The sequence below is a fragment of the Bos javanicus genome, chromosome 10, assembly GCF_032452875.1.
Source record: "Bos javanicus breed banteng chromosome 10, ARS-OSU_banteng_1.0, whole genome shotgun sequence".
Lineage (NCBI taxonomy): Eukaryota > Metazoa > Chordata > Mammalia > Artiodactyla > Bovidae > Bos > Bos javanicus.
In genome coordinates this window covers 23,068,767-23,091,926 of record NC_083877.1, presented here as the reverse complement: position 1 = coordinate 23,091,926, position 23,160 = coordinate 23,068,767, and the positions used below count along the sequence as shown (strand labels likewise).

General features: G+C 39.2%; 3 gene segments (V, D, J or C); all 3 read left to right on the top strand.

Annotated features, from left to right (window-relative positions):
• Window positions 1-814: 814 nt before the first annotated feature.
• Window positions 815-1,695, top strand: LOC133255504 (T cell receptor alpha variable 8-3-like). The segment is given in 2 exon segments: window positions 815-1,236; window positions 1,349-1,695. Coding segments are annotated over 2 exon segments (393 nt in total).
• Window positions 1,696-12,889: 11,194 nt separating this feature from the next.
• Window positions 12,890-13,591, top strand: LOC133255503 (T cell receptor alpha variable 23/delta variable 6-like). The segment is given in 2 exon segments: window positions 12,890-13,020; window positions 13,161-13,591. Coding segments are annotated over 2 exon segments (483 nt in total).
• A 5,680-nt stretch (window positions 13,592-19,271) lies between these two features.
• On the top strand, window positions 19,272-20,755 carry LOC133255502 (T cell receptor delta variable 1-like). The segment is given in 3 exon segments: window positions 19,272-19,444; window positions 19,660-20,081; window positions 20,678-20,755. Coding segments are annotated over 3 exon segments (576 nt in total).
• The last annotated feature ends 2,405 nt before the right edge of the window (window positions 20,756-23,160 follow it).

Sequence of the window (23,160 nt, the reverse complement as noted above, 5' to 3'; positions counted from 1 at the left end):
GGGAGGCCTGGTGTGCTGCGATTCATGGGGTCGCAAAGAGTCGGACACGACTGAGCGACTGATCTGATCTGATTCTAAAATAATTTTCTTTATTATTTCCTCCATGTACGTTTAGAGCCTCATTAGACAGTGTTATAATTTATACCAGATATATAATTATATTATTATATATATAATATGCTGTATTTTCACCAAATATAATTGAGGAAATTCAAGAGGAAAAGTCTATTGTATTTATCCATAATTTTGCTTATTGTATTCTTTATTCTTTCTTGTTGTTTCAAGACTCCTTCTTTTATAATTTTATTTCTGTTTATAGAGCTTCCTTTAGACATTATTAGGATAGGTCTTCTGGTGACCACTTTTCTTAGTTTTCCTTCATCTGAGAATGTCTCAATTTCACCTTTATTAGTGAAGTCTTCTGGATTAATGGTATTTCCTTCTGACTCATAGTTAAATCTGGAAACTAAAAAAATTGTAACATTGTGATTTTGTTTCATTCTAAAAATTATTTTGTATCCAACACTTAAAAGTTGAATTATAGCTGATTGACAATGTTATGCTAATTTCTTCTGTAGAGCAAAGTGACTCAGTTATACATATATAGACTTTCTTTTTTATTTTCTTTTCCATTATGGTTTACCCGTGGATATTGAATATAGTTCCCTGTGCTATTCAGTAACACAGGGAATTTTAAAATCACAATTCTGTGTTTTTTAAAAAAGCCAAATTTAATACAGTTCAAGGCTGACAACATATAAATCCTCTTCTGTACATAATCATAATGCTTTGGAATTCAACCACAGAAGGGAAATAAAAAGGTGGGGCGTGTTAATGAAAACAGTGAACTTCTCCGTAGTTCTCTATTTGGCCTCTGGAGGGCACTGCTGCTTAAATTGGAAATTGCTTTTCTGTAAAAGATCATAAGAACCTCACAAAACCCCTATGGTTTAAAGAGATATTCTGATCATTTTTTACACAGTGAGATGTAAAGCACCTCAGACACCAGAGGTAGGCATTTTGTTAAGACAACTTCTCTTCCTAACAACCTCCCTACAACCTCCATCAGAAGAAATATAAATCCTTTGTCATTCTTATTCAGAGAAACCTGGGTTCAAGTCAGCCAGTCTTCAGACTTATTTGTGGGGAACCTGTTAGAAAGGAGCTCACTGCCGCTTCACTGCTCCACTATGACCTTGGTGTTCACCTTGATGCTTGAGATGCTCCTGTTTCTGAGTGAGTACTACTCCATTTTACTCCTTTGTCCGCACGTGGAATATTGCTCCGTGTTGAATAGAGACTTTTTGTTTTAGCTGAGTTCACTGATTCAGCATTGGTGTTTCAGCAGGAGCTGGAGCCCAGTCAGTGACCCAGCCTGATGACCACATTGCTGTCTCTGAAGGAGCCCGTCTGGAGCTGAAGTGCAACTACTCATCTTCTGTTTCACCGTATCTCTTCTGGTACGTGCAGTACCCCAATCAAGGACTCCAGCTTCTCCTGAAGTACATGCCTGGAGACAATGTTGTTTCAGGCATCAAAGGTTTTGAGGCTGAATTTAGGAACAGTGAGACGTCCTTCCACCTGAGGAAAATACCAGCTCATTGGAAAGACTCGGCCAAGTACTTCTGTGCTCTGAGTGACACAGTGCCTGGGACTGCAGGAGGAGCTGAACACAAACCTCCTGGGACACTGTAGCTCAGTCTTTGTTATATTTAGGAAGTTGGCATGCTCTGTGAAGGCAAACAGTACAGACAATACAGAATCCTGGAAGTGTTTGGTTCCCATGGGCATCTTAGATTTTTCTTTTCTTCATTTTTTCTTGTTTTTTTTTTTTCTCTTCTTTTTTCTTTATCATTTTACAAAGAAAGGACTCCTATTTTCTGAAATTTGGAATATTTGTCCTCCAGAATCAGAATTCTAAGGAAAATGAGGCCATAGAATTTTCAACAAGCTGGAGAAAGTTACTTACTCTGGTGTCATTTGGAATAGTGATGGGCTGAGTTATAATAGTTTGAGATTGGCCATGTGAGTTGATATAACACAAGTCAGAAAATTTGCTTTACAATATTGATCTCATCTCTCAAGCAAACAAAAAACCCAGGACAATGGCTTATTTCTAACTGCATTATCTCCAGACTACTTTTCTAGTATCCTTAGAGGCTTCTTTCCTTAAAGGACTTCAACTCTTTGACTAAGCATTTAGGACTGGTGCAGCTAATTACTGCTGGCACTAAAGAATGTATATCAGTGACCTTTCCAAAAACAGTATAGTGTGAAACAATAAAAGGCTTCCTTTATTATCAGTCCCCAGTAATAAGCTTCCCAGGTGGTGCAGTGGTAAAGAATCTGCCTGCCAATGCAGGAGACACAAGGGCATCCTCCCTAATGAGGAGGAAGACGAGGAGTGCAGTGAAGAGGTGGTTAAATCATCTTTATGGGGCAGTTCTTCTGGGTCTGTGTTTATCTTTGGCCAGATATCTCTCTCCTTTTCCCACATCAGACCTGTTTTAGGACACTCTGGAAAGATGCATGGGCATCTTTTGCATCTTGTGCTGGATCCCAGCACAGAGCTTTGTGGGATGCTTGGCATTGTCTGTTATGAGGTGGTGCCACCTCCTTTTTGAGCACCATGGAGTATTTCTGTGCCTGTGCAGTTTTCCTTGACCTCTTGACCTCAGAAGTCATCACTTTTTTACTCTAGCAGAGCTCAGCTCTTGCTGTTAATTGTCTTAGTTCAGTTCAGTTCAGTCACTAAGTCGTGTCTGACTCTTTGTGACCCCATGAACCGCAGCACACCAGGCCTCCTTGTCCATCACCAACTCCCAGAGTTCACTCAAACTCATGTCCATCGAGTCAGTGATGCCATCCAGCCATTTCATCCTCTGTCGTCCCCTTCTCCTCCTGCTCCCAATCAGTCCCAGCATCAGAGTCTTTTCCAATGAGTCAACTCTTTGCATGAGGTGGCCAAAGTACTGGAGTTTCAGCTTTAGCATCATTCCTTCCAAAGAACACCCCAACTGATCTCCTTTCAGTCCAAGGGACTTTCAAGAGTCTTCTCCAACACTGCAGTTTAAAAGCATCAATTCTTTGGTGCTTAGCTTTTTTCACAGTCCAACTCTCACATCCATACATGACTACTGGAAAAACCATAGCCTTGACTAGACAGACCTTTGTTGGCTAAGTAATGTCTCTGCTTTTGAATATGCTATCTAGGTTGGTCATAACTTTCCTTCCAAGGAGTAAGCATCTTTTAATTTCATGGCTGCAATCACCACGTGCTGTGATTTTGGAGCCCCCAAAAATAAAGTCCAAGGTAAGAGAAGCCCAAGTAAGATGGTAGGTGTTGCAAGAGGGTATCAGAGGGCAGATGCACTGAAACCATAATCACAGAAAACTAGTCAATCTAATCACACAGAGAACAGCCTTGTCTAACTCAATGAAATTAAGCCATGCTGTGTGGGGCTACCCAAGACAGGCGGGTCATGCTGGAGAGGTCTGACAGAATGTGGTCCACTGGAGAAGGGAATGGCAAACCACTTCAGTATTCTTGCCTTGAGAACCCCATGAACAGTATGAAAAAGCAAAATGATAGGATACTGAAAGAGGAACTCCCCAGGTCAGTAGGTGCCCAATATGCTGCTGGAGATCAATGGAGAAATAACTCCAGAAAGAATGAAGGGATGGAGCCAAAGCAAAAACAATACCCAGTCGTGGATGTGACTGGTGATAGGAGCAAGGTCTGATGCTGTAAAGAGCAATACTGCATAGGAACCTGGAATGTTATGTCCATGAATCAAGGCAAATTGGAAGTGGTCAAACAGGAGATGGCAAGGGTGAATGTCGACATTCTAGGAATCAGCGAACTAAAATGGACTGGAATGGGTGAATTTAACTCAGATGACCATTATATCTACTACTGCGGGCAGGAATGCCTTAGAAGAAATGGAGTAGCCATCATGGTCAACAAAAGAGTCCGAAATGCAGTACTTGGATGCAATCTCAAAAACTACAGAATGATATCTGTTCATTTCCAAGGCAAACTATTCAATATCACAGTAATTCAAGTCTATTCCCCAACCAGTAATGCTGAAGAAGCTGAAGCGGAACGGTTCTATGAAGACCTACAAGACTTTTAGAACTAACATCCAACTGTCTTCGTTACTGAGTCTAATTAGCATGACAGGTTAATGAATCTGAGAGACGAGGTGTTGGGGCAAGGACTTTATTTGGAAAGCTGGCTGACCAAGAAGATGGCAGACTAATGTCTCAAAATAATCATCTTGTCTGGGTCTGAATGCCAGGTTCTTTTACAGAACAGGGAAGGGGAAGATGAGGAAACAAAAAGGCAAAATTAATCTGGCAAACATCTCCTAGAATGGCAAGCCTCAGGCAGGGGATGTATTAATTTCTTCTTTCCTACCATCCACAGGTGGACAGGCCATGAACAAAAGCACTTTAGCAGTCAGGCAGAGGGGTTGATTCTCTGAGGCCGCCCATTATGTATGATTATAATAACAAAAGCAATGAAAAGCAAGTCAAAGGAACAGTTCCAACAGGTAGAATTGGTTCTTCCCTCAGTGCTTGGAGTGTGTAGGAAAAACAAAGCTTGAATTTTACTCTGCTTGACACATACCAGCTGTCTAGCCCAGGGGCCCATCTACCTCCTGCCTCCGAAACTCATCCTGAGTTTTCGAGTGCTCAGTCGCTCAGTCGGGTCTTATTCTTTGCCATCCTGTGGACTGTAGCCCACCAGGCTCCTCGGCCATGGGATTTTCCAAGCAAGAATACTGGAGCTGGTTGCCATTTCCCAGGGGATCTTCCCAACTCAGGGATCGAACCCCCATCTGTTTCGTCCCCTGCATTGGCAAGTATATTCTTTACCGCTCCATCCCCTGGAAAACTCTTTCAAATGGGGGTTAGTAATAATAGAGAATAATTTTGTGTGAAGGAAAGCTAAATCATTATCGGCATATAAGAAGCATGCTTTTGGATGAATATTCCTTTCAATTAATAGCTCTGCCTTATTCTTGATTCAAGCACTAGACATTTATGACCACAATGCAAAATATCTATATTTGTATTGATTGTTATTATCTTTATCTATGTCATTATCTTTAACCATAGCTCTCAGGAAAGTCCCCTGGATCAAACAGGGACTCATACCAAACTCATAAACAAAAGGTTAGATGGAAAATTTTGAAGTATAGGTATCAGCTTTTTCTGATTTTTTTCCACTTTTATTGCCTAAGATTTATTTATTAATATATATCAGGAGAAAATACGAACGTCCATTTCACAAGTTCAAAATTATGTGTAAAACATTGAATGTCACCTTTTTCCTCCACTCTCACCCCTCTTTAATCTGTTTTTAGTTCAGTTGAGATGAAAGGGTGGGGCTTCCTGTCACAGAGTGTCAGCTGAGCAGGGTTTGTTGGCTAAGCTGATTGGCTGCAGGAGCTGAAACATCCAGACAAATCATGACACACACCACCCTGGGTTTGCTATGTATTTTGTGAATGTTTTCCAGCAACAAGGCAAAGAGTCATGAAAAGGCTAGTGGACACTGTACTGGGGCTTTTGTTTGCCCAGGTTTGCTGTGAGTTGGGGCTGCCCCACAGGGGAATCTGAAGGAATGAGCAGCTTCTCTTTTGTTGAAGGAGGGAGAGGAGCTGACAAGTCCTGCAGACTTTCTATCCTTATCATTTATGGGGTTGGGGGTGTACTTTCTGGGTTTTGCAGGAGCTCTGTGACCCTCACCTGTGACTGTTTCTCTCCTTCTCATCAAGTGTGAGAGGGATGGATGTGGCGCAGAGTCCCCCAGCCCTGAGTCTCCAGGAGGGAGCCAGCTCTACTCTGCGGTGTAACTTCTCCACCTTCGCAGACAGTGTGCAGTGGTATCTTCAGAATCCCGCGGGCCGCCTCATCCACCTGTTTTACGTTCCTTCAGGGACAAAGCAAGATGGAAGATTAAACACCACGACAGTCCCTACAGAACGCCGCAGCTCACTGCACATTTCCTCTTTGCAGACCACAGACTCAGGCACTTACTTCTGTGCTGTGCAGCACAGTGCTCCCCAGGCACCTGCAGCCTCTACACAAACCCTCCGCGGGGCTCAGCCCCTCCTCCAGCCACAGTCACACCATGAGGCCACCACAGGGCATTTGCAGTGCTTAACGTTACTCACTTACATCAGTACAGTTTAAACCACAGATACTTTTTGGCCCTACAGATTACGGACTTTAGTCTTTATCTTCCCTTCTCAATCTGTGTCTCCTTCTGCACTAGAAACTTCTAACTGGGAACCATCAGAGTAGTTGATAAGAGGATAGAATTAAAATAAATATTTAACCACATCTTCCCAGGTGGCTCAGTGATAAAGAATCTGCTTACTGATGCAGGAGACGCAGGAGACATGGGTTTGATCCCTGGGTGGGGAAGATCCTCTGGAGGAGGAAATGGTAACCCATTCCAGTATTCTTGGGAAATACTGGGAAATCTCATGGACAGAAGAGCCTGGCAGGCTAACAGTCCATGGGGTCTCAAAGAGTTGAACATGACTGAGTGACAGAGCATTCTTGCTGAACTCAAAAATGTTAAAAAGTGAAAGGAATTAAATGAAATCACTCCAATAAAGATGTTATCCAGCTTCTCCAGAATGTTCACATCTGCCTCACCATGAAGTGTTCCGAGACAACTGCAAATATTTACATGCCATCCTACTACTGTGAAAAGCAAACAAAAAATGTTTGCTCAATGTTTAATATGAACTTGATAAGTTAAAACAAATGAATTCTCTCTCTTATAATTCTGGGTTGAAGAAGTATGAAATCAATTTTACTGGTTACAGTCATGATCTTGGCTGGTTGGTTCCTTCAGAGTCGGACCCGACCGAAGTGACTTAGCAGCAGCAGTAGCAGAGGCTTTAAGGAAGAATCCATTTCCTTGCATTTTTCTAGCTTCTGGAGGTCACTTGGATTCCTTGGGTCATAGCCCTTCCTTGAATCACTGCAACCTCTCACTTCTACCACCTCAGCTCCTTTCTCTTCTGGAGTCAAATACTCTTCTGCTTCCAAGGTGTAGGAAATTAGTAAATAAACAGAAACTCATTTAAATAGAGTTGGGAGACAAGGGGAGCTCTCATACTCTGTGAAGATAACAGGATTAAAGGGCTGAAGAAATATGCCACCTCTTTTCCAGGCAAACACTGAGCCAGTGAAAAACCATGGACTCTATTCACTCTGTGTGTGTGTGTGTGTGTGTGTGTGTGTGTGTGTGTGTGCGCAGGGGCTTCTCTTGTGGAGCACTGTCTCTAGAGTGCATGGGCTCAGTGGTTGCAGCACATGGGCTCTCTAGTTATGGCACATGGGCTTAGTTGCCTGGCGGCTTGTGGGATCTTAGGTCCCTACCAGGAATTGAACCGCATCCCCTGCATTGGAAGGCAGATTCTTAAGCCCTGGACCACCAGGGACATCCCAAAGTAAACAGATGTAAACGTCTGTTTACAGTAGCCCTCCCAACTTCCTTTTCTTTTCTCTTGTCCTGTGGGGACTTGCATGAGGCTTGCCATGGTTGCTGACCCCAAATTACAATCCTTTGCTGATCCCAAATAAACTCGTCTTTCTAGAGAAATATCTGGTAGTCTTTTTTTTTTTTTTATGTCAGCAAAGGATGCATGGTTATGTATAGGATCTACCCAGATAATCCGGAATAATTCATATCAAGATCCTTCAACTAATTCCACACCCAAAGTCTACTTTGCCACATTTTAATCTAAAACTTTTAAAATTGAAACATAGTTGACTTACAATACTATATTAGTTTCCGATGTACAGCATAGTCATTTGATATTTTTGATAAATTACATACCATACAAAATTACTTTAAAATATTGATCATATTTCCTTTGGTGTGCATTACAAACTTGCAATTTGTTTATTTTATACCTGAGAGTGTGTGCCTCTTGATTCCTCTCACCTGGTTCGCACCTACACTCCTCTCCCATCAGTGACCACTAGTTGTTTCATTATGTCTATGAGTCTGTTTCTGTTTTGTTATATTTGGTTTTTTTTTTCAGATTCCACATGTATGTATTAAAACATACAGTTTACTTGTCTCACTCTGACTTATTTCAATAAGTATAATACCCTCTGGGTCTATCCATTTGTCCCAAATGGCAAGGTTTTACTTTTTTATGGTAATATCTCACTATTTATATCTATATATATTTTTTAATTTAATTTTATTTAACTTTACAATATTGTATTGGTTTTGCCATATATCAAAATGAATCTGCCACTGTATTGATCTATCTCTCATCTAGATCATCTTTATGCATTTGTCTATGATACAAATGAACACTAAGATGTCTTCAAGATCTTGACTATTGTAAATAATGTTTCTGTGAGCAATGGGGTGCCTATCTATTTTTGAACTAGCTCTTTTGTTCTCTTTGGATAAATACCCAGGAGTGGAAGTTCTGGATCATGTAGTAGTTCTAGTTTTAATTTTTGTAAAAAAATTGTCAGTCAGTTTGCTGTTATCTTTCCCACCACAGCCACCAAAACTGGATAGGATCCCAGTGGCTATCTCTCCCCCTCAAAGGTTCTGCCTCCTTTCTGAGCATCTGAGGAAGGATAAGACTCCAGGTCGCAGGCATCATTCCACTTTTAATCTAGGGAGGGCAGAGCGGGAGAATCTCCATACTGCTTTCCACAGAGGCTGCCAACTTATATTACTACCAGCAGTGCACAAAGATTCCCTGTTCTCCACATCCTCACCAACCCTTGTTATTTCTTGCCTTTTTGATGACAGCCCTAGTAAAGTGATTTGCTCATTTGTTGTTCTGATTTGCACTTTACTGATGACTAAAGACATTGAGCATCTTTTCATGTGCCTGTTGGCCATCTGTATACCTTTTTTGGTAAAATGCCTATACAGGTCCTCTGCCTAATTTAAAATAAGATTATGTATTTGATATTAAATGTACAAGTTCTTTATATATTTTGGATATTAAATCCTTGTCAACATGTTGTTTGCAAATATCTTTTCCCTTTCAGATTTCCTTTTCTTTGTGTTAATGGTTTTCTTCTCTGTGCAAGAGTTTAGTTTGATTAGAAAAAAAAATATTATAAAGATGAATGTCACAAAGCATACTGTCTATATTTTCTTTTAGGAGTTTTATGATTTCAGCTCTTACATTTTAGTCTTTAAAACATTTTGAGTTATTTTTATTCATGCTGTGAGAAAAATTCCTAGTTTCATTCTTTTATATGTAGCTGTTCAGTTTGCTCAAAACCTACTTATTGAAGAATCTCTCTTTGCCCCCACTGTATATTCTTGCCCCTTTTGTCATAGATTGATTGATCATAGGTGCATGGGTTTATTTTGGTTCTATTTTGTCCCATTTATCTTTGTCTGTTTTTGTGCCAGTACCATACAATTTTGGATTACTATGACTGTGTAGCATATTTTCATATCAGAGAATGTAGTATTTTCAACTTTGCTCTTTTTTCTCAAAATTGCTTTGGCTGTTGAGGTCTTCTATAGTTCCATACAAATTTTAGGATTATTTTTTCTAATTCTATGAAAAATATCATGGGTAATTTGATGAGGATTGCATTGAATCTGTAGATTGCTTTGGGTGTATGGATATTTTAGCAATATTAACTCTTCCAGTCCATGAACATGAGATATCTTTCTATTTATTTGTATCGTCTTAAATCATTTTTATCAATTCTTAAAGTTCTCAAAGTACAGGTCTTTCAATTCCTTTGTTGAAATTATTGCTAATTATTTTATTCTCTTAGATTCAATTGTAAATTGGATGTTTTCTTAAATTCTTTTTCTTATAATTCATTATTAGTATATAGAAATGCAAAAGATTTCTATATATTAATTTCATACTCTGCAACTTTACTGAGCTTTACTTTCATTTATTTATCCTAATAGCTTTTTGATAGTACCTTACAATTTTCTGTACACAACATCATGTCATTTGCAAATAGTGGCAGTTTCTTTCTTCAAATTTGGATGCCTTTTCTTTCTTTTTCATATCTGATTGCTATGGCTAGGACTTCCAGTATTATGTTAAAGAGAAGTGGTGAGATTTGCAGACTTGTCTTGTTTAAGTTCTTAGAGAAAAAGCTTTCATTTTTTAAAACAATTGATTGTGATGTTAGCTGTTGGTTTGTCATAAATAACCTTCACTATTTTGAAGTACATTTTCCCCATATCAAGTTTATTGAGAGCTTTTATCATGAGTGGATATTGACTTTTGTCAAATGCTTTTTCTGCATCTGCTGAAGTAACTATGTGGTTTTTATCTTTCATTCTGTTGTTGTGGTGTATCACATTGATTTATCTGAGGATACTGAATCATCCTTGCATGCCTGGAATAAATCCTAGATAATCATGATGTATGATTACAAAGGGTCTTTTTAGAATAGTTCTAGTTCACTTGCTTATTGTTTCATTCTGTTGGGGTCTTAAATATTTCTGTACAGTTGCTGTCTCAATAATAGATTCAATAAATAATGCAAAAACAAAAACAAGCTGAACTCACGTCATCAGTGTGCAAACAAAAAATAAAAAGACAGCAGTATTAAGTGTGTATTAAGCAGTATTAATTTAGAATCTATTTAAAGACATGATCTCTTCAGTATAAAGGGCTCTTCTTGATTTGATGTTGCCATTACAGGAAGAAAGACAGCTCCTTACAGTGACTCAGTCTGAGGGTCAATATTTCAAAAAAGCAAAATCTCCTTCTGTCTCAAGAAATCACTGGTTCAAGATGAAGACTTGCTTACTTATTTCAGTGCTCTGATTGATGTTCATAGGTGATGAACATGAATTTTTAAGAAGCTATATACATCTTTTTCTGGGTAACTTCTTTCTATGGCCACAAAGGGGCAATGCTGCTTCGGAGATTACTGTAATGCTTGTCCCACAAACACATATTCTTCAAATAGCCATAAAGGATCCTTTCAAAATCTACTAAATTATTATCTCCTATTATGGTTCCATTTACATCTATCAATCATGTATGAATGTATGTATGTTTCTATCTATTCATCCCTCTACCTAGGTAGTATCTATATATATTGTAGTCTAATAGTTTGAAAATATGGGTTTGAAAATCAACACTTCTCTTAATGATACATGTTGTCCTCAAGGATATGGCCACATTTAGCTTCTCTAATATAAATATATACCACACTTAGTTAATCTGTGCCTAGAGTTCATGTCCTCCATCTTTATGGGAAATGTAGTAGTGGTGTAAGTTCCAGTTCAAGTATCGCCTCCATTAAAACTGTTATCTGGCTGAGTTAAGAGGCAGAGTTTATTACTTTTTTCTTTGTCATATCTTAGAGATACACATTTCTCCTTAGTAGCTTTTACCTGATTGTACTTGAGTCTTGGGCCTCAGTTGACTGAAGATGGGAACTGTCTCTTTCCTTCTTGAGATCCAAGTATTGAATATTAAGTAGCCACTTAGCTGCTGCTGCTGCTGCTGCTGCTAAGTCATTTCAGTCATGTCCGACTCTTCGCGACCCCATGGACTGCAGCCTCCAGGCGCCTCCGCCCATGGGATTTTCCAGGCAAGAGTACTGGAGTGGGGTGCCATTACCTTCTCTGAGTCACTTAGCAGCACTCACTAAATATATATTCAGATGCATTCATGAATGAATAAATTAAAAAGAAAACATCAGAAGTCTAACAAACAATAAAAGTTCCCCTTTGAATAATGGGGTAGATGGGATTAGACTGAGGAATGAGAACTTTTATTATTTCTCCTGTTGGACTATAATGATATTTTCTTTGATTGAATTTGAGATGACATCAAATACAGAGACAAAATTCTGGGCTTCAAAAACATGTGCTCCTTATTTATTTTAACTTTACAAATAGATGGGGAAACAGTGGAAACAGTGTCAGACTTTATTTTTGGGGGCTCCACAATCACTGCAGATGGTGACTGCAGCCATGAAATTAAAAGATGCTTACTCCTTGGAAGAAAAGTTATGACCAACCTAGACAGAATTTTAAAAATCAGAGACATTACTTTGCCAACAAAGGTCCATCTAGCCAAGGCTATGATTTTTTCAGTAGTTATGTATGGATGTGAGAGTTGGACTATAAAGAAAGCTGAGTACCCAAGAATTGATGCTTTTGAACTGTGGTGTTGGAGAAGACTCTTGAGAGTCCCTTAGACTTCAAGGAGATCCAACCAGTCCATTCTAAAGGAAATCAGTCCTGAATATTCATTGGAAGGACTGATGTTAAAGCTGAAACTCCAGTACTTTGGTCACCTGATGCAAAGAACTGATTCATTTGATGCTGGGAAAGACGGAAGGCAGGAGGAAAAGGAGACAACAGAGGATGAGGTGGTTGGATGGTATCACTGACTCAATGGACATGAGTTTGAGTGAACTCCAGAAGTTGGTGATGGACAGGGAGGACTGGTGTGCTGCAGTCCATGGGGTTGCAATGAGATGGAGATGACGGAGTGACTGAACTGATATCTTCAATAAACTTTAATTTGTATTTGTAATTAAAAAAAAGAGAAATGCTCATCTTGTGATTTCATGGGAGCCCCTCTCTTCTCCATTGTAAAATAATGTCATCCCTGTTAAGATATCAAGTTGTCCTGCTACATGATTTTTAACCTTCTTGGAAATGTGAAGGAAAAGAAGATGAGGAATAGAGGAGAGAAATTCTAAACTAATCATATTCCATGTGTAAGGAGGGGATTTCTGCTTTTCAATGAAAGTAATTTTGAGCAAGTTTAAGATAGAGAAAATTGAGAAGTGCTTGCTTTGAAAAAAATAGCTTTAGTTGAAAGTACTTGTGAGAAGGTGGGGCCTCTTGAAAGAATTAAAGCTCATGTGAATCTTAAGTCAGAGTTCTAGCTGGCTGAGTAGACCAGAAGAAGAACCTGAGCTGTCATTGAACTTTGGTGCCGGGAACAATGAACAAGATATTGGAAGCATCATTCTTAATTCTGTGTCTTCAAGTAGACTGTGAGTTATGATGGAGAAACCCTAGGATATCTCATAATTTGAGGGAATGAGAAAATTGGAGTATGGACAAATTCATGCAGATATAAACTTTAAGAAGGAAATATCAGTTTGTGGACCTAATGACTTTTTATCTCTTTAAGCAGGGGTGAGTGGACAACAGAAGGAAAAAAGTGACCAAGAGCAGGTGAAACAGAGCCCTCAACCTTCGACAGTCCAGGAAGGAGAGATTTCCATTCTGAGCTGTAGTTATGAGAAGAGTGCATTTGACTACTTCCCATGGTACTGGCAATATCCTGGTAAAGGCCCTGCATTCTTCATAGCCATACGTTCAGTTGTGAATGAAATGAAGGATGGAAGACTCACAGTTTTCCTCAATAAGAGTACCAAACAGCTCTCATTGCACATCGCAACTTCCCAGCCTGGAGACTCAGCCACCTACTTCTGTGCAGCAAGTACACAGAGCTCCCCAGACACCTGCAGCCTGTACCCAAACCTGCAGCTGAGGCTCCAGACACACCCTGAAGCGCAGGTGAAATATTCACACAGACATATACAGTTTGTTTGTGCATAAAAAGTCTTAATATAAGAAAATTGAAATTATACAGAATTTATTCTTTCACCAAAATGGAGTTGATATAGAAAATCAATTGTGAAAATAAATCTCTAAAAACTCCCAAACATTTGGAATTTTGGCACTAAATTTAAAACAACTCATATGTATGTTTAATAAGCAATTACAATGACTATTAAAAAGTATTTGAAAGAAATATAGAGAGAACACAAACATATGTATGAGGCACAGCTAAAATAATACATAGAAGGAAATTTATCTTTTTTAAGTACTTTCTAAAGTGCTGCACCCAATATGCCAGCAAATTTGGAAAACTCAGCAGTGGCCTCAGGACTGGAAAAGGCCAGTTTTCATTCCAATCCCAAAGAAAGGCAATGACAAAGAATGCTCAAACTACCGCACAATTGCACTCATCTCACACGCTCGTAAGGTAATGCTTAAAATTCTCCAAGCCAGGGTTTAGCAGTACATGAAACATGAACTTCCAGATGTTCAAGCTGGTTTTAGAAAAGGCAGAGGAACCAGAGATCAAATTGCCAACATCCACTGGATCATCAAAAAAGCAAGAGAGTTCCAGAAAAACATCTATTTCTGTTTTATTGACTATGCCAAAGCCTTTGACTGTGTAGATCACAATAAACTGTGGAAAATTCTGAAAGAGATGGGAATACCAGACCAACTGACCTGCCTCTTGAGAAACCTGTATGCACGTCAGGAAGCAACAGTTAGAACTGGACATGGAACAACAGACTGGTTCCAAATAGGAAAACGAGTACCTCAAGGCTGTATATTGTCACCCTGCTTATTTAACTTCTATGCAGAGTACATCATGAGAAATGCTGGGCTGGAAGAAGCACAAGCTGGAATCAAGATTGCTGGGACAAATATCAATAACCTCACATATGGAGATGACGCCAGCCTTATGGCAGAAAGTGAAGAAGAACTAAAGAGGCTCTTGAAGAAAGTGAAAGAGGAGAGTGAAAAAGTTGGCTTAAAGCTCAACATTCAGAAAACTAAGATCATGGCATCTGGTCCCATCATTTCATAGCAAATAGATGGGGAAACAGTGGAAAGAGTGCTGACCTTATTTTTCTGGGCTCCAAAATCACTGCAGATGGTGATTGTAGTTATGAAATTAAACAACACTTTCTCTTTGGAAGGAAAGTTATAACCAACCTAGACAGCAGATTGAAAAGCAGAGACATTAATTTGCCAACAAAGGTCCGTCTAGTTAAGGCTATGGTTTTTCCAGGGGTCATGTATGAATGTGAGAGTTGGACTACAAAGAAAGCTGATCACTGAAGAACTGATGCTTTTGAACTGTGGTGTTGGAGAAGACTCTTGAGCATCCCTTGGACTGCAAGGAGGTCCAACCAGTCTATCCAAAGGAGATCAGTCCTGGGCGTTCATTGGAAGGACTGATGGTGAAGCTGAAATTCCAATACTTTGGCCATCTGATGCGAAGAGTTAACCCATTTGGGAAGACCCTGATGCTGGGAAGGATTGAGGGTAGTAGAAGAAGGGGACAACAGAGGATGAGATGGTTGGATGGCATCACTGACTTGAGGGACATGGGTTTGGGTGGACTCTGGGGGTTGGTGATGGACAGGGAGGCCTGGCTTTCTGCGGTTCATGGGGTCGCAAGGGGTCGGACACAACTGAGTGACTGTACTGAACTGAACTGATTACCAAAGAAAAAAGGTTGAAAAAAATTTTCTAACCTTTCAACAAAAGAAGGTAGAAATGGAACAAATAAAACCCAATATAATCTAAAAGAAGGATAAAAATTAAAATTCAGATTGGTGAACTCTAAAGCAAACAACAGAAATAACCATTTAATATAGTTAATTTTATTAATATTATTAATAACATTGATCTATTCCTAGCTCGAATCATCAAGGGAACAATCAATATAATAAAAGAAAACACGAATTATACACATGAGAAAATCATATGCAGATTCTGCAGTGTGAAAATGGTAATAAAGCAATATTATTAATAAATTTATGCTGCTGGGTAACACTATAGAAGTAGACTCACAAAGGGAGAAAGCTGATTAATAAAATTGATCTGTTTCTAGGTAGAATTATCAAGGGAAAAAAAGCAAAAGCATAAATTATGAATATAAGGAATGAAAAAGTAAACCATGCTACAGATGCTAAAAGGATAATTAAAAAATCATTGGCAAGTTCATGTCACTGAATAAGAGTATAGAAGTCAACCCATACAAGTGGGGAAAATTGATTTTTTTTTACAAAGGTGCAAAGACAATTGAACAGAGGACAGTTTTATCAGGAAATGCTACTGGGACAATTGGATATTTATACGCAAATAATTGGAACTTGGCCTAAATCTCACATCTTATATAAAACATTGAATTCAGTCTCCAAATGGATCATACATTCAAATGTAAAACGATAAATATTTTAGAAGAAACCATAAGAGAAAATCTTTATAAAGTAGGGTTAGGCAAAAAGATTTTTGACATGACACCAAAAGTACAATCCATGAAAAATATTACATTTCATTAAAATGAAAAACGATTGCTCTGTGAAAGTTACTATTAAGAGAATGAAAAAGACAAAGCACTGAATGGCAGGAAATGTTTGCAGACTATTTTTCCATCAAAAGAGTGGTATTCAGAATATAACGGACTCCTAAACTCAACAGGAAGAAAACAAACAATCCAGTTGTGAAATGAACAAAAGACTAACACAGGCACTTTACCAAAGAGGATATGTAGTAGGGATAAAAGCATATAAATAAGTATATGAACAAATGTTCAACATCAGTAGCAGTTAGGGAATGTAAATTAGAGACACAATGAGATAGCACTCCACAACTGTCATAAAGGGTAAAACTAAAAGTACTGACCATACCAAGTTCTGGCAACAATGCAGAGAAACTGGATCACTCAGGCATTGCTGGTGGGTGAATGGTATAGTCATTCTAGAAGACGGTACATCACTTTCACATAAACTTAAATATCCACTTTCCTTACAACTCAGCCATCACACTTGTGGTACTAATGCTTGAGAAACAAAAAACTTATGTTCATACAAAAATCTGTAGATGAATATTCATGGTAGCTCTATTTGTGATGGCCCTAAACTGGAAACATCATCATTGGGTAAACTGATGAATAAACATATTATTTATAGATCTTCCTCAACTTATGATGGAGTTACGTTCTAATAAACCATTGTAAGTTGAAAATATTGTATTAAGGAGAAAAAGCATTTACTACATCTAACCCTCCAAACATCTTATTTTAGCTTTATTAGGCTCAACAGTTACATTAATTTAGAGTTGGGAAAAATCATCTAACACAAAGCTTATTTTATAGTAAAGTATAGAAAAATCTCATGTAATTTATTGACTGCTGAGCTGAGAGTGAAAAACAGAAAGGCTGTATGGGTACAGAAAGGCTGTTTATGCTCCTGATTTTGGGGCTGACTAGAAGCTCAGCTCGGAGAAGGCAATGGCAGCCCACTCCAATACTCTTGCCTGGAAAATCCCATGGACAGAGGAGCCTGGTAGGCTGCAGTCCATGGGGTCACTAAGAGTCGGGCACGACTGAGCAACTTCACTTTCACTTTTCACTTTCATGCATTGGAGAAGGAAATGGCAACCCACTCCAGTGTTCTTGCCTGGAGAATCCCAGGGACAGAGGAGCCTAGTGGGCTGCCATCTATGGGGTCGCACAGAGTCAGACATGACTGAAGCGACTTAGCAGCAGCAGAAGCTCAGCTCACTCCCAGCATCACCTGAGAATATCATGCTGCATGGTGCTAGCCCAGGAAAATAGCAAAATTCAAAGTATGCTCTCAACTGAATGCATATGGCTTTCTCACCACCATAAAGTCAATAAGCACAAGTCAAACCATCCTTAGTTGGGAAAAGTCTGTAGTGATTAAAAGGAACAGACTACTGAGACATGCAATAAGCTAGACTGACCTCAAGAGTGTTATGCTGAGTGGAAAAAAGTCTATCTCAGAAGGCTGCTTGATGTATAACACATTGGATAGTATGGTTATCATCCATAATGATCCCATACATAAGGTATAATTCTACTTGCATGACATTCTTAAAAAGAAAACTATAGAAATGAAAAGGAGATCAGTAGTTGCCAGGGGTGATCAGGGATTGCAGGGGTGAGAATGCGTGCAAAGGGACAATTTTTAGAGTGATGGAAGTTCTGTATTTTCATTTCTGTGACAGTTACAAGAACCCACATGTGATAAAATTTCATAGAGTTATGCATCAAAAAAGTGCCTGTAAAATCAGAGTAAGTTCTGTGTTTTGATAAAAATTTATCAATATCAATTTCTTTAAATTTATATCTGTAGTTATTCTGTTTATATATATATATATATTTCACTTTATCATGCTACTGCCTAGGCTGCTGTGGGCATCATGGTCTCTTCTACTTAGTTATAAATAATTGCAAACCAGGGCATCAGCTGCCTGTCAGCACTCCGAGGTGAAATGAGACAGAGGAGTAGACATCTCAACTAAATATACACTTTTATTCCTGCATCACTAGTTATCTTGTCTTAAAATTAAAGGACTGGCACTGTTTTAGAGAACTTGTCTGTACTTTCCTTTCTACTTGTCTATTTGCCTTTGACTATTTTATGTTAATTCTTCCATTAAAACAAAGAAACCAGATGGAAGATTGACAGTTTCATTCTATATGATCCTGTAACAGTATACAGAACTTCAGTCACCAGCTTCTGTGGTATTGACAGGTACTAAGTGTCTGCAGCCTGTAGATACCAAGTTTGGCAGGAGTGCATTATAGCATTGTGTCACAGAAAGATCTGGCATGCTTCTATTGACTTTATTTCACAAAGAGAAAAATAATGAGCCACTAACAAGTGAGACTGAACTCTTTGGGCCAATGACATAGAAAACGTGACGTGAGGACAACTCTAGCACACATGATCTAAGAAGTATGATTCTAGTTTGGGAGGCAGCAGGTCTGAATCCCCTGATCCTTCTCAAAGTCTAATAAGTAAGACTCAATGTCAGCCTTACAGCTGGAAGACTCTGCAAAGTACTTTTGTACAGTCTGGGAACTCACAGTGCTTGAGGTAATGGGAAAAGCTGTACAAAAAATATTTTATTCCTGTTATAATTTCATAAAAGCATAGATATTGGAATAGATTCTGAAAGTCAGAAGGACTGATTTGTTATTGTTTGATCTTGAAGTAACTTATTTACAGGAAAACCTAACTAGAGCCCTAGAACCCAGTAAACAAGAGATATACTATTTGGAGAAGATTGCCTTTCACCAAGAAAGCTGAAGGTCTATGAGCTTCTTAAAAGAGTCATTAGACTCTGGATGGAGGACAGTAGGCATAGGCTAAGTGATGACCAGTAAATAGATTATAAGAAGGGTTCATGGCATATACTAAATTATGTTTTAAATGGGCTGGTAAAGTTATTCTGCTGAATAATTACCAATACATGTCAACTTGTTTATTCTTCTGTTCTGCTCAACTCAAACCTTTCATGAGGATTGTTTTTTTCAGGCCCATTTCAGATATGCATAGGTCATTAGTTACCAGGTAATTCATGACCAGAGAAAGACAAGTAGACAAAATAAAGGTTTGTGGTGAGTCAGACTTTTTCTCATCTGTGCACAGACCACGTGGTCTATAAACATGACAACTCCTATTTCCTGTTGGGGGGAGTCACACAGGTACTGGGTACTATGTATTTGGGCTGCCAGGCATTCAAAGACATTGAACTCTCAGCTTGAGGCAGAGTTGATGTTCTTTCCTCTTCTAGAGAGCCTCATGCCGCTCTCTCGTCTGCTCTGGGTGTTCCTGGCCGTCACCTTCTCTGGTAGGGATGCTTCCAATCATGCGTGCGAGTGTCTGGGGTGAAAGGCCTGCACACAGACATGTGGAGCTTCACAGGGACTTGGGGAGGAAAGGAGGTTTGGGGAAAAGCATATTTATTATGATTTCAATTTGGGTTTTCTTTGGGTGCCAAATTAGCCTAATTCCTACATTATTTTGTTCACTACTTCAGCTCAGTTTTCTGATTTTTTTCCACAGGATCTGGTGTGGCCCAGAAAGTTACTCAAGACCAGCCATACGTAACCAGTCAAATAGGGCAATCTGTCATTCTGAACTGTCGGTATGAAGTAAGTTTGAGTCGGTACACGCACTACCTTTATTGGTACAAGCAGCTTCCCAGTGGAGAGATGACTTTCCTTATTCGTCAGGAATCTTCTGGCCCAAATGCAAGGAACGCCCGCTACTCTGTAAACTTTCAGAAAGCACAGAACTCCATCAGCCTCACCATTTCAGCCTTACAGCTGGAAGACTCTGCAAAGTACTTTTGTGCAGTCTGGGAACTCACAGTGCTTGAAGTAATGAGAAAAGCTGTACAAAAACCCCAGAGCTTAATAAGAGAGAGCTCCCCTGCTGCAGAACCCCAGTTGAAATGCACACCTGCAGACCTCAGACAAGAAATGGTACTCCTGTGGTTGCTTCATCTGTGGTCTAGATTAGAGGATTTAATTTTAAAGAAAAACTCCTTCCATGTCATTTGGAAACAGGTGTCCAGAGTAACTTTCTACTAATACATTCTCGGTCTTGAATTTTTGACTTTCAAACAATCATATGGAACATGCGTTGTCTAAAGTTAAATACTTGCCCCATAATACATCAAACTGGCAGCTTCACCTAAAGACCCTCACATGACAAACATGGGTCTAGTCATAGTTATCTGGAATCACCATGAAAATCATTTCCTTAGTCCTTTCCTCTTAGACTTTGTGTCACTGAAGTTACAGTCAGAAAAGCAGAACCACTAATGGTGTCGAATAGGAGATCAGTTATCGAGATTAGAATTCAGGCAATTGCTAGAGCTGGAGGAGTCTATACAAAGCTGTTATCTTTGTATCTGGTGTTGAGGCTGAATTCACTGTTAGCCAGCAAGAGTAACATTTGAGGGAAAGTTGGGTGCAGACAAAAGCATGGATGAACTGTGACTCATAAGGACATACTAGAACCATGAGGATAATAGAACCTGCATAACACACTAAAACTTGTCTCTCACCTCCTTTAGTGTCTCACAAGAACGAGGGACCTTGAGGAGAAGAGTGTCACCTGCTGTTATGCTACATGCATACTTGGCCCAGGATGAACAGAAGATTTGAAGATCTGGTGGGAAGTGGAAGAGTTGTGTGTCATCAATAAGATGATGTAGTTGATCAGCAGCAACGTGTGTGAGTTGCCACAGTGCCTGGAGCCCTGTACCAACCAGCAGAATTTAAAATATGGCTACTTCATGACAAGTACCTTCCAAATAGATTTCTAGATAGTTAGGTTAGGGCAGTACAAAGTTACTGCAACAGCTTAACTATTTAATTGATTTGTTAACTAGGCATCCATCAGTACCTCTTTTAACAACACAACTTTGTCATAAAGTCAACAGGAAAACTATTCTTCCTGCTGATATGATGAAATAATTCAACCAATATAAGTTAACTCCCTCCTGCAAAGATTATACCAAGTTCATTTATCCATTTTTTGGGTGATGTTCTTTCCTCTTCTAGCTGAATCACATTCTTGCATTGAATCCTGTATCTTAATAACTGAGATACAATGAGATATTAGCACATTTTATTGAAGAAGGCAATGGCACCCTACTTCAGTATTCTTGCCTTGAAAATCCCATGGACGGAGGTACCTAGTAGTCTGCAGTCCATGGGGTCGCTAAGGACACGACTTCACTTTCCCTTTTCACTTTCATGCATTGGAGAAGAACATGGCAACCCACTCAGTGTTCTTGCCTGGAGAATCCCAGGGACGGGGGAGCCTGGTAGGCTGCCATCTATGGGGTCACACAGAGTCAGACACGACTGAAGTGATTTAGCAGCAGCAGCAGCACATTTTATGTTACTACAGGCAAGCAAATGAGACAGGGGATTTAAAAATAATTAATGTATACGTATCAATAACCTCAGATATGCAGATGACATCACCATTATGGCAGAAAGTGAAGAAGAACTAAAAAGCCTCTTGAAGGTGAAAGAGGAGATTGAAAAAGTTGGCTTAAAGCTTTCATTCAGAAAACGAAGATCATGGCATCTGGTCCCATCACTTCCTGGGAAATAGATGGGGAAACAGTGGAAACAGTGTCAGACTTTATTTTGGGGGGCTCCAAAATCACTGCAGATGGTGACTGCAGCCATGAAATTAAAAGACGCTTACTCCTTGGAAGAAAAGTTATGAGCAACCTAGATAACATATTGAAAAGCAGAGACATTACTTTGCCAACAAAGGTCTGTCTAGTCAAGGTTATGGTTTTTCCTGTGGTCACGTATGGATGTGAGAGTTGGACTGTGAAGAAAGCTGAGCACCAAAGAATTGATGCTTTTGAACTGTGATGTTGGAGAAGACTCTTGAGAGTCCCTTGGACTGCAAGGTGATCCAACCAGTTCATTCTGAAGGAGATCAGCCCTGGGATTTCTTTGGAAGGAATGATGCTGAAGCTGAAACTTCAGTACTTTGGCCACCTCATGTGAAGAGTTGACTCATTGGAAAAGATTCTGATGCTGGGAGGGATTGGGGGCACGAGGAGAAGGGGACGACAGAGGATGAGATGGCTGGATGGCATCTCTGACTCAATGGACGTGAGTCTGAGTGAACTCCGGGAGTTGGTGATGGACAGGGAGGCCTGGTGTGCTGCGTTTCATGGGATCACAAAGAGTCAGACATGACTGAGCAAATGAACTGAACTGAACTGAATGTATACGTGAATATATTCATATCAAAATGAAAAAACATTAACATTTTTTGTTACTGCAAATGACCACATAACTGTAGCTGGTATTTATAACTACTTCTGTTATCCATTCCATAACCTATTTGCTTATATATAGGAAGCATCTCCACTCACTGCTGTATTGAATTCCTCTACAACAAGCACCTTATTCAGCAGCAATGTTATGTAAAATGCCATAAAGATGAATAAGGAATTCTGCAGGAGGGCCATCATGGTTTTGGCAGAAGTTTGCAAGACATTGAAGAAGAATCCCAGGGTCTATTTAAGTGGAAATAATCTTTCCAATACTCATGGAAGATTGATATATTGTATTCTGGGAAACATCATTTGAATGATACCTGTTGTCTTATCAGAAGCAATAGCAGTCACCCAAAGAAAGCAGTTCTACAGTTCTTAAAGAAAACAAACAAAACTTTCAAGCTAGCTTCTTATGAACACAAAAGTGTATTTTTAAATAGTCATTATTAAAAAAATAACTGCCAAGAGGGTAGAAAGTCAATTCCAGACTGGTAGACCATATTTGCAATGGATATTTCTAAAAAAGAACTCAAGTGCAGGATATATGAAAAGCTCATAAATCAAAAAGAAAAGAAAATAGTTAAACAGAATGGAAAAATCTTGGAGATTCAATTTAGAAATATTATATCCAATAGCCAGTAAACATACAAAAATGACCTTGATTTTATTATTCATTAGAGAAATCAAAATAATACCTACCTCCTCTGGGTGTTCCTTTCGTGTCTTTTCTGCATGCTGAGAGT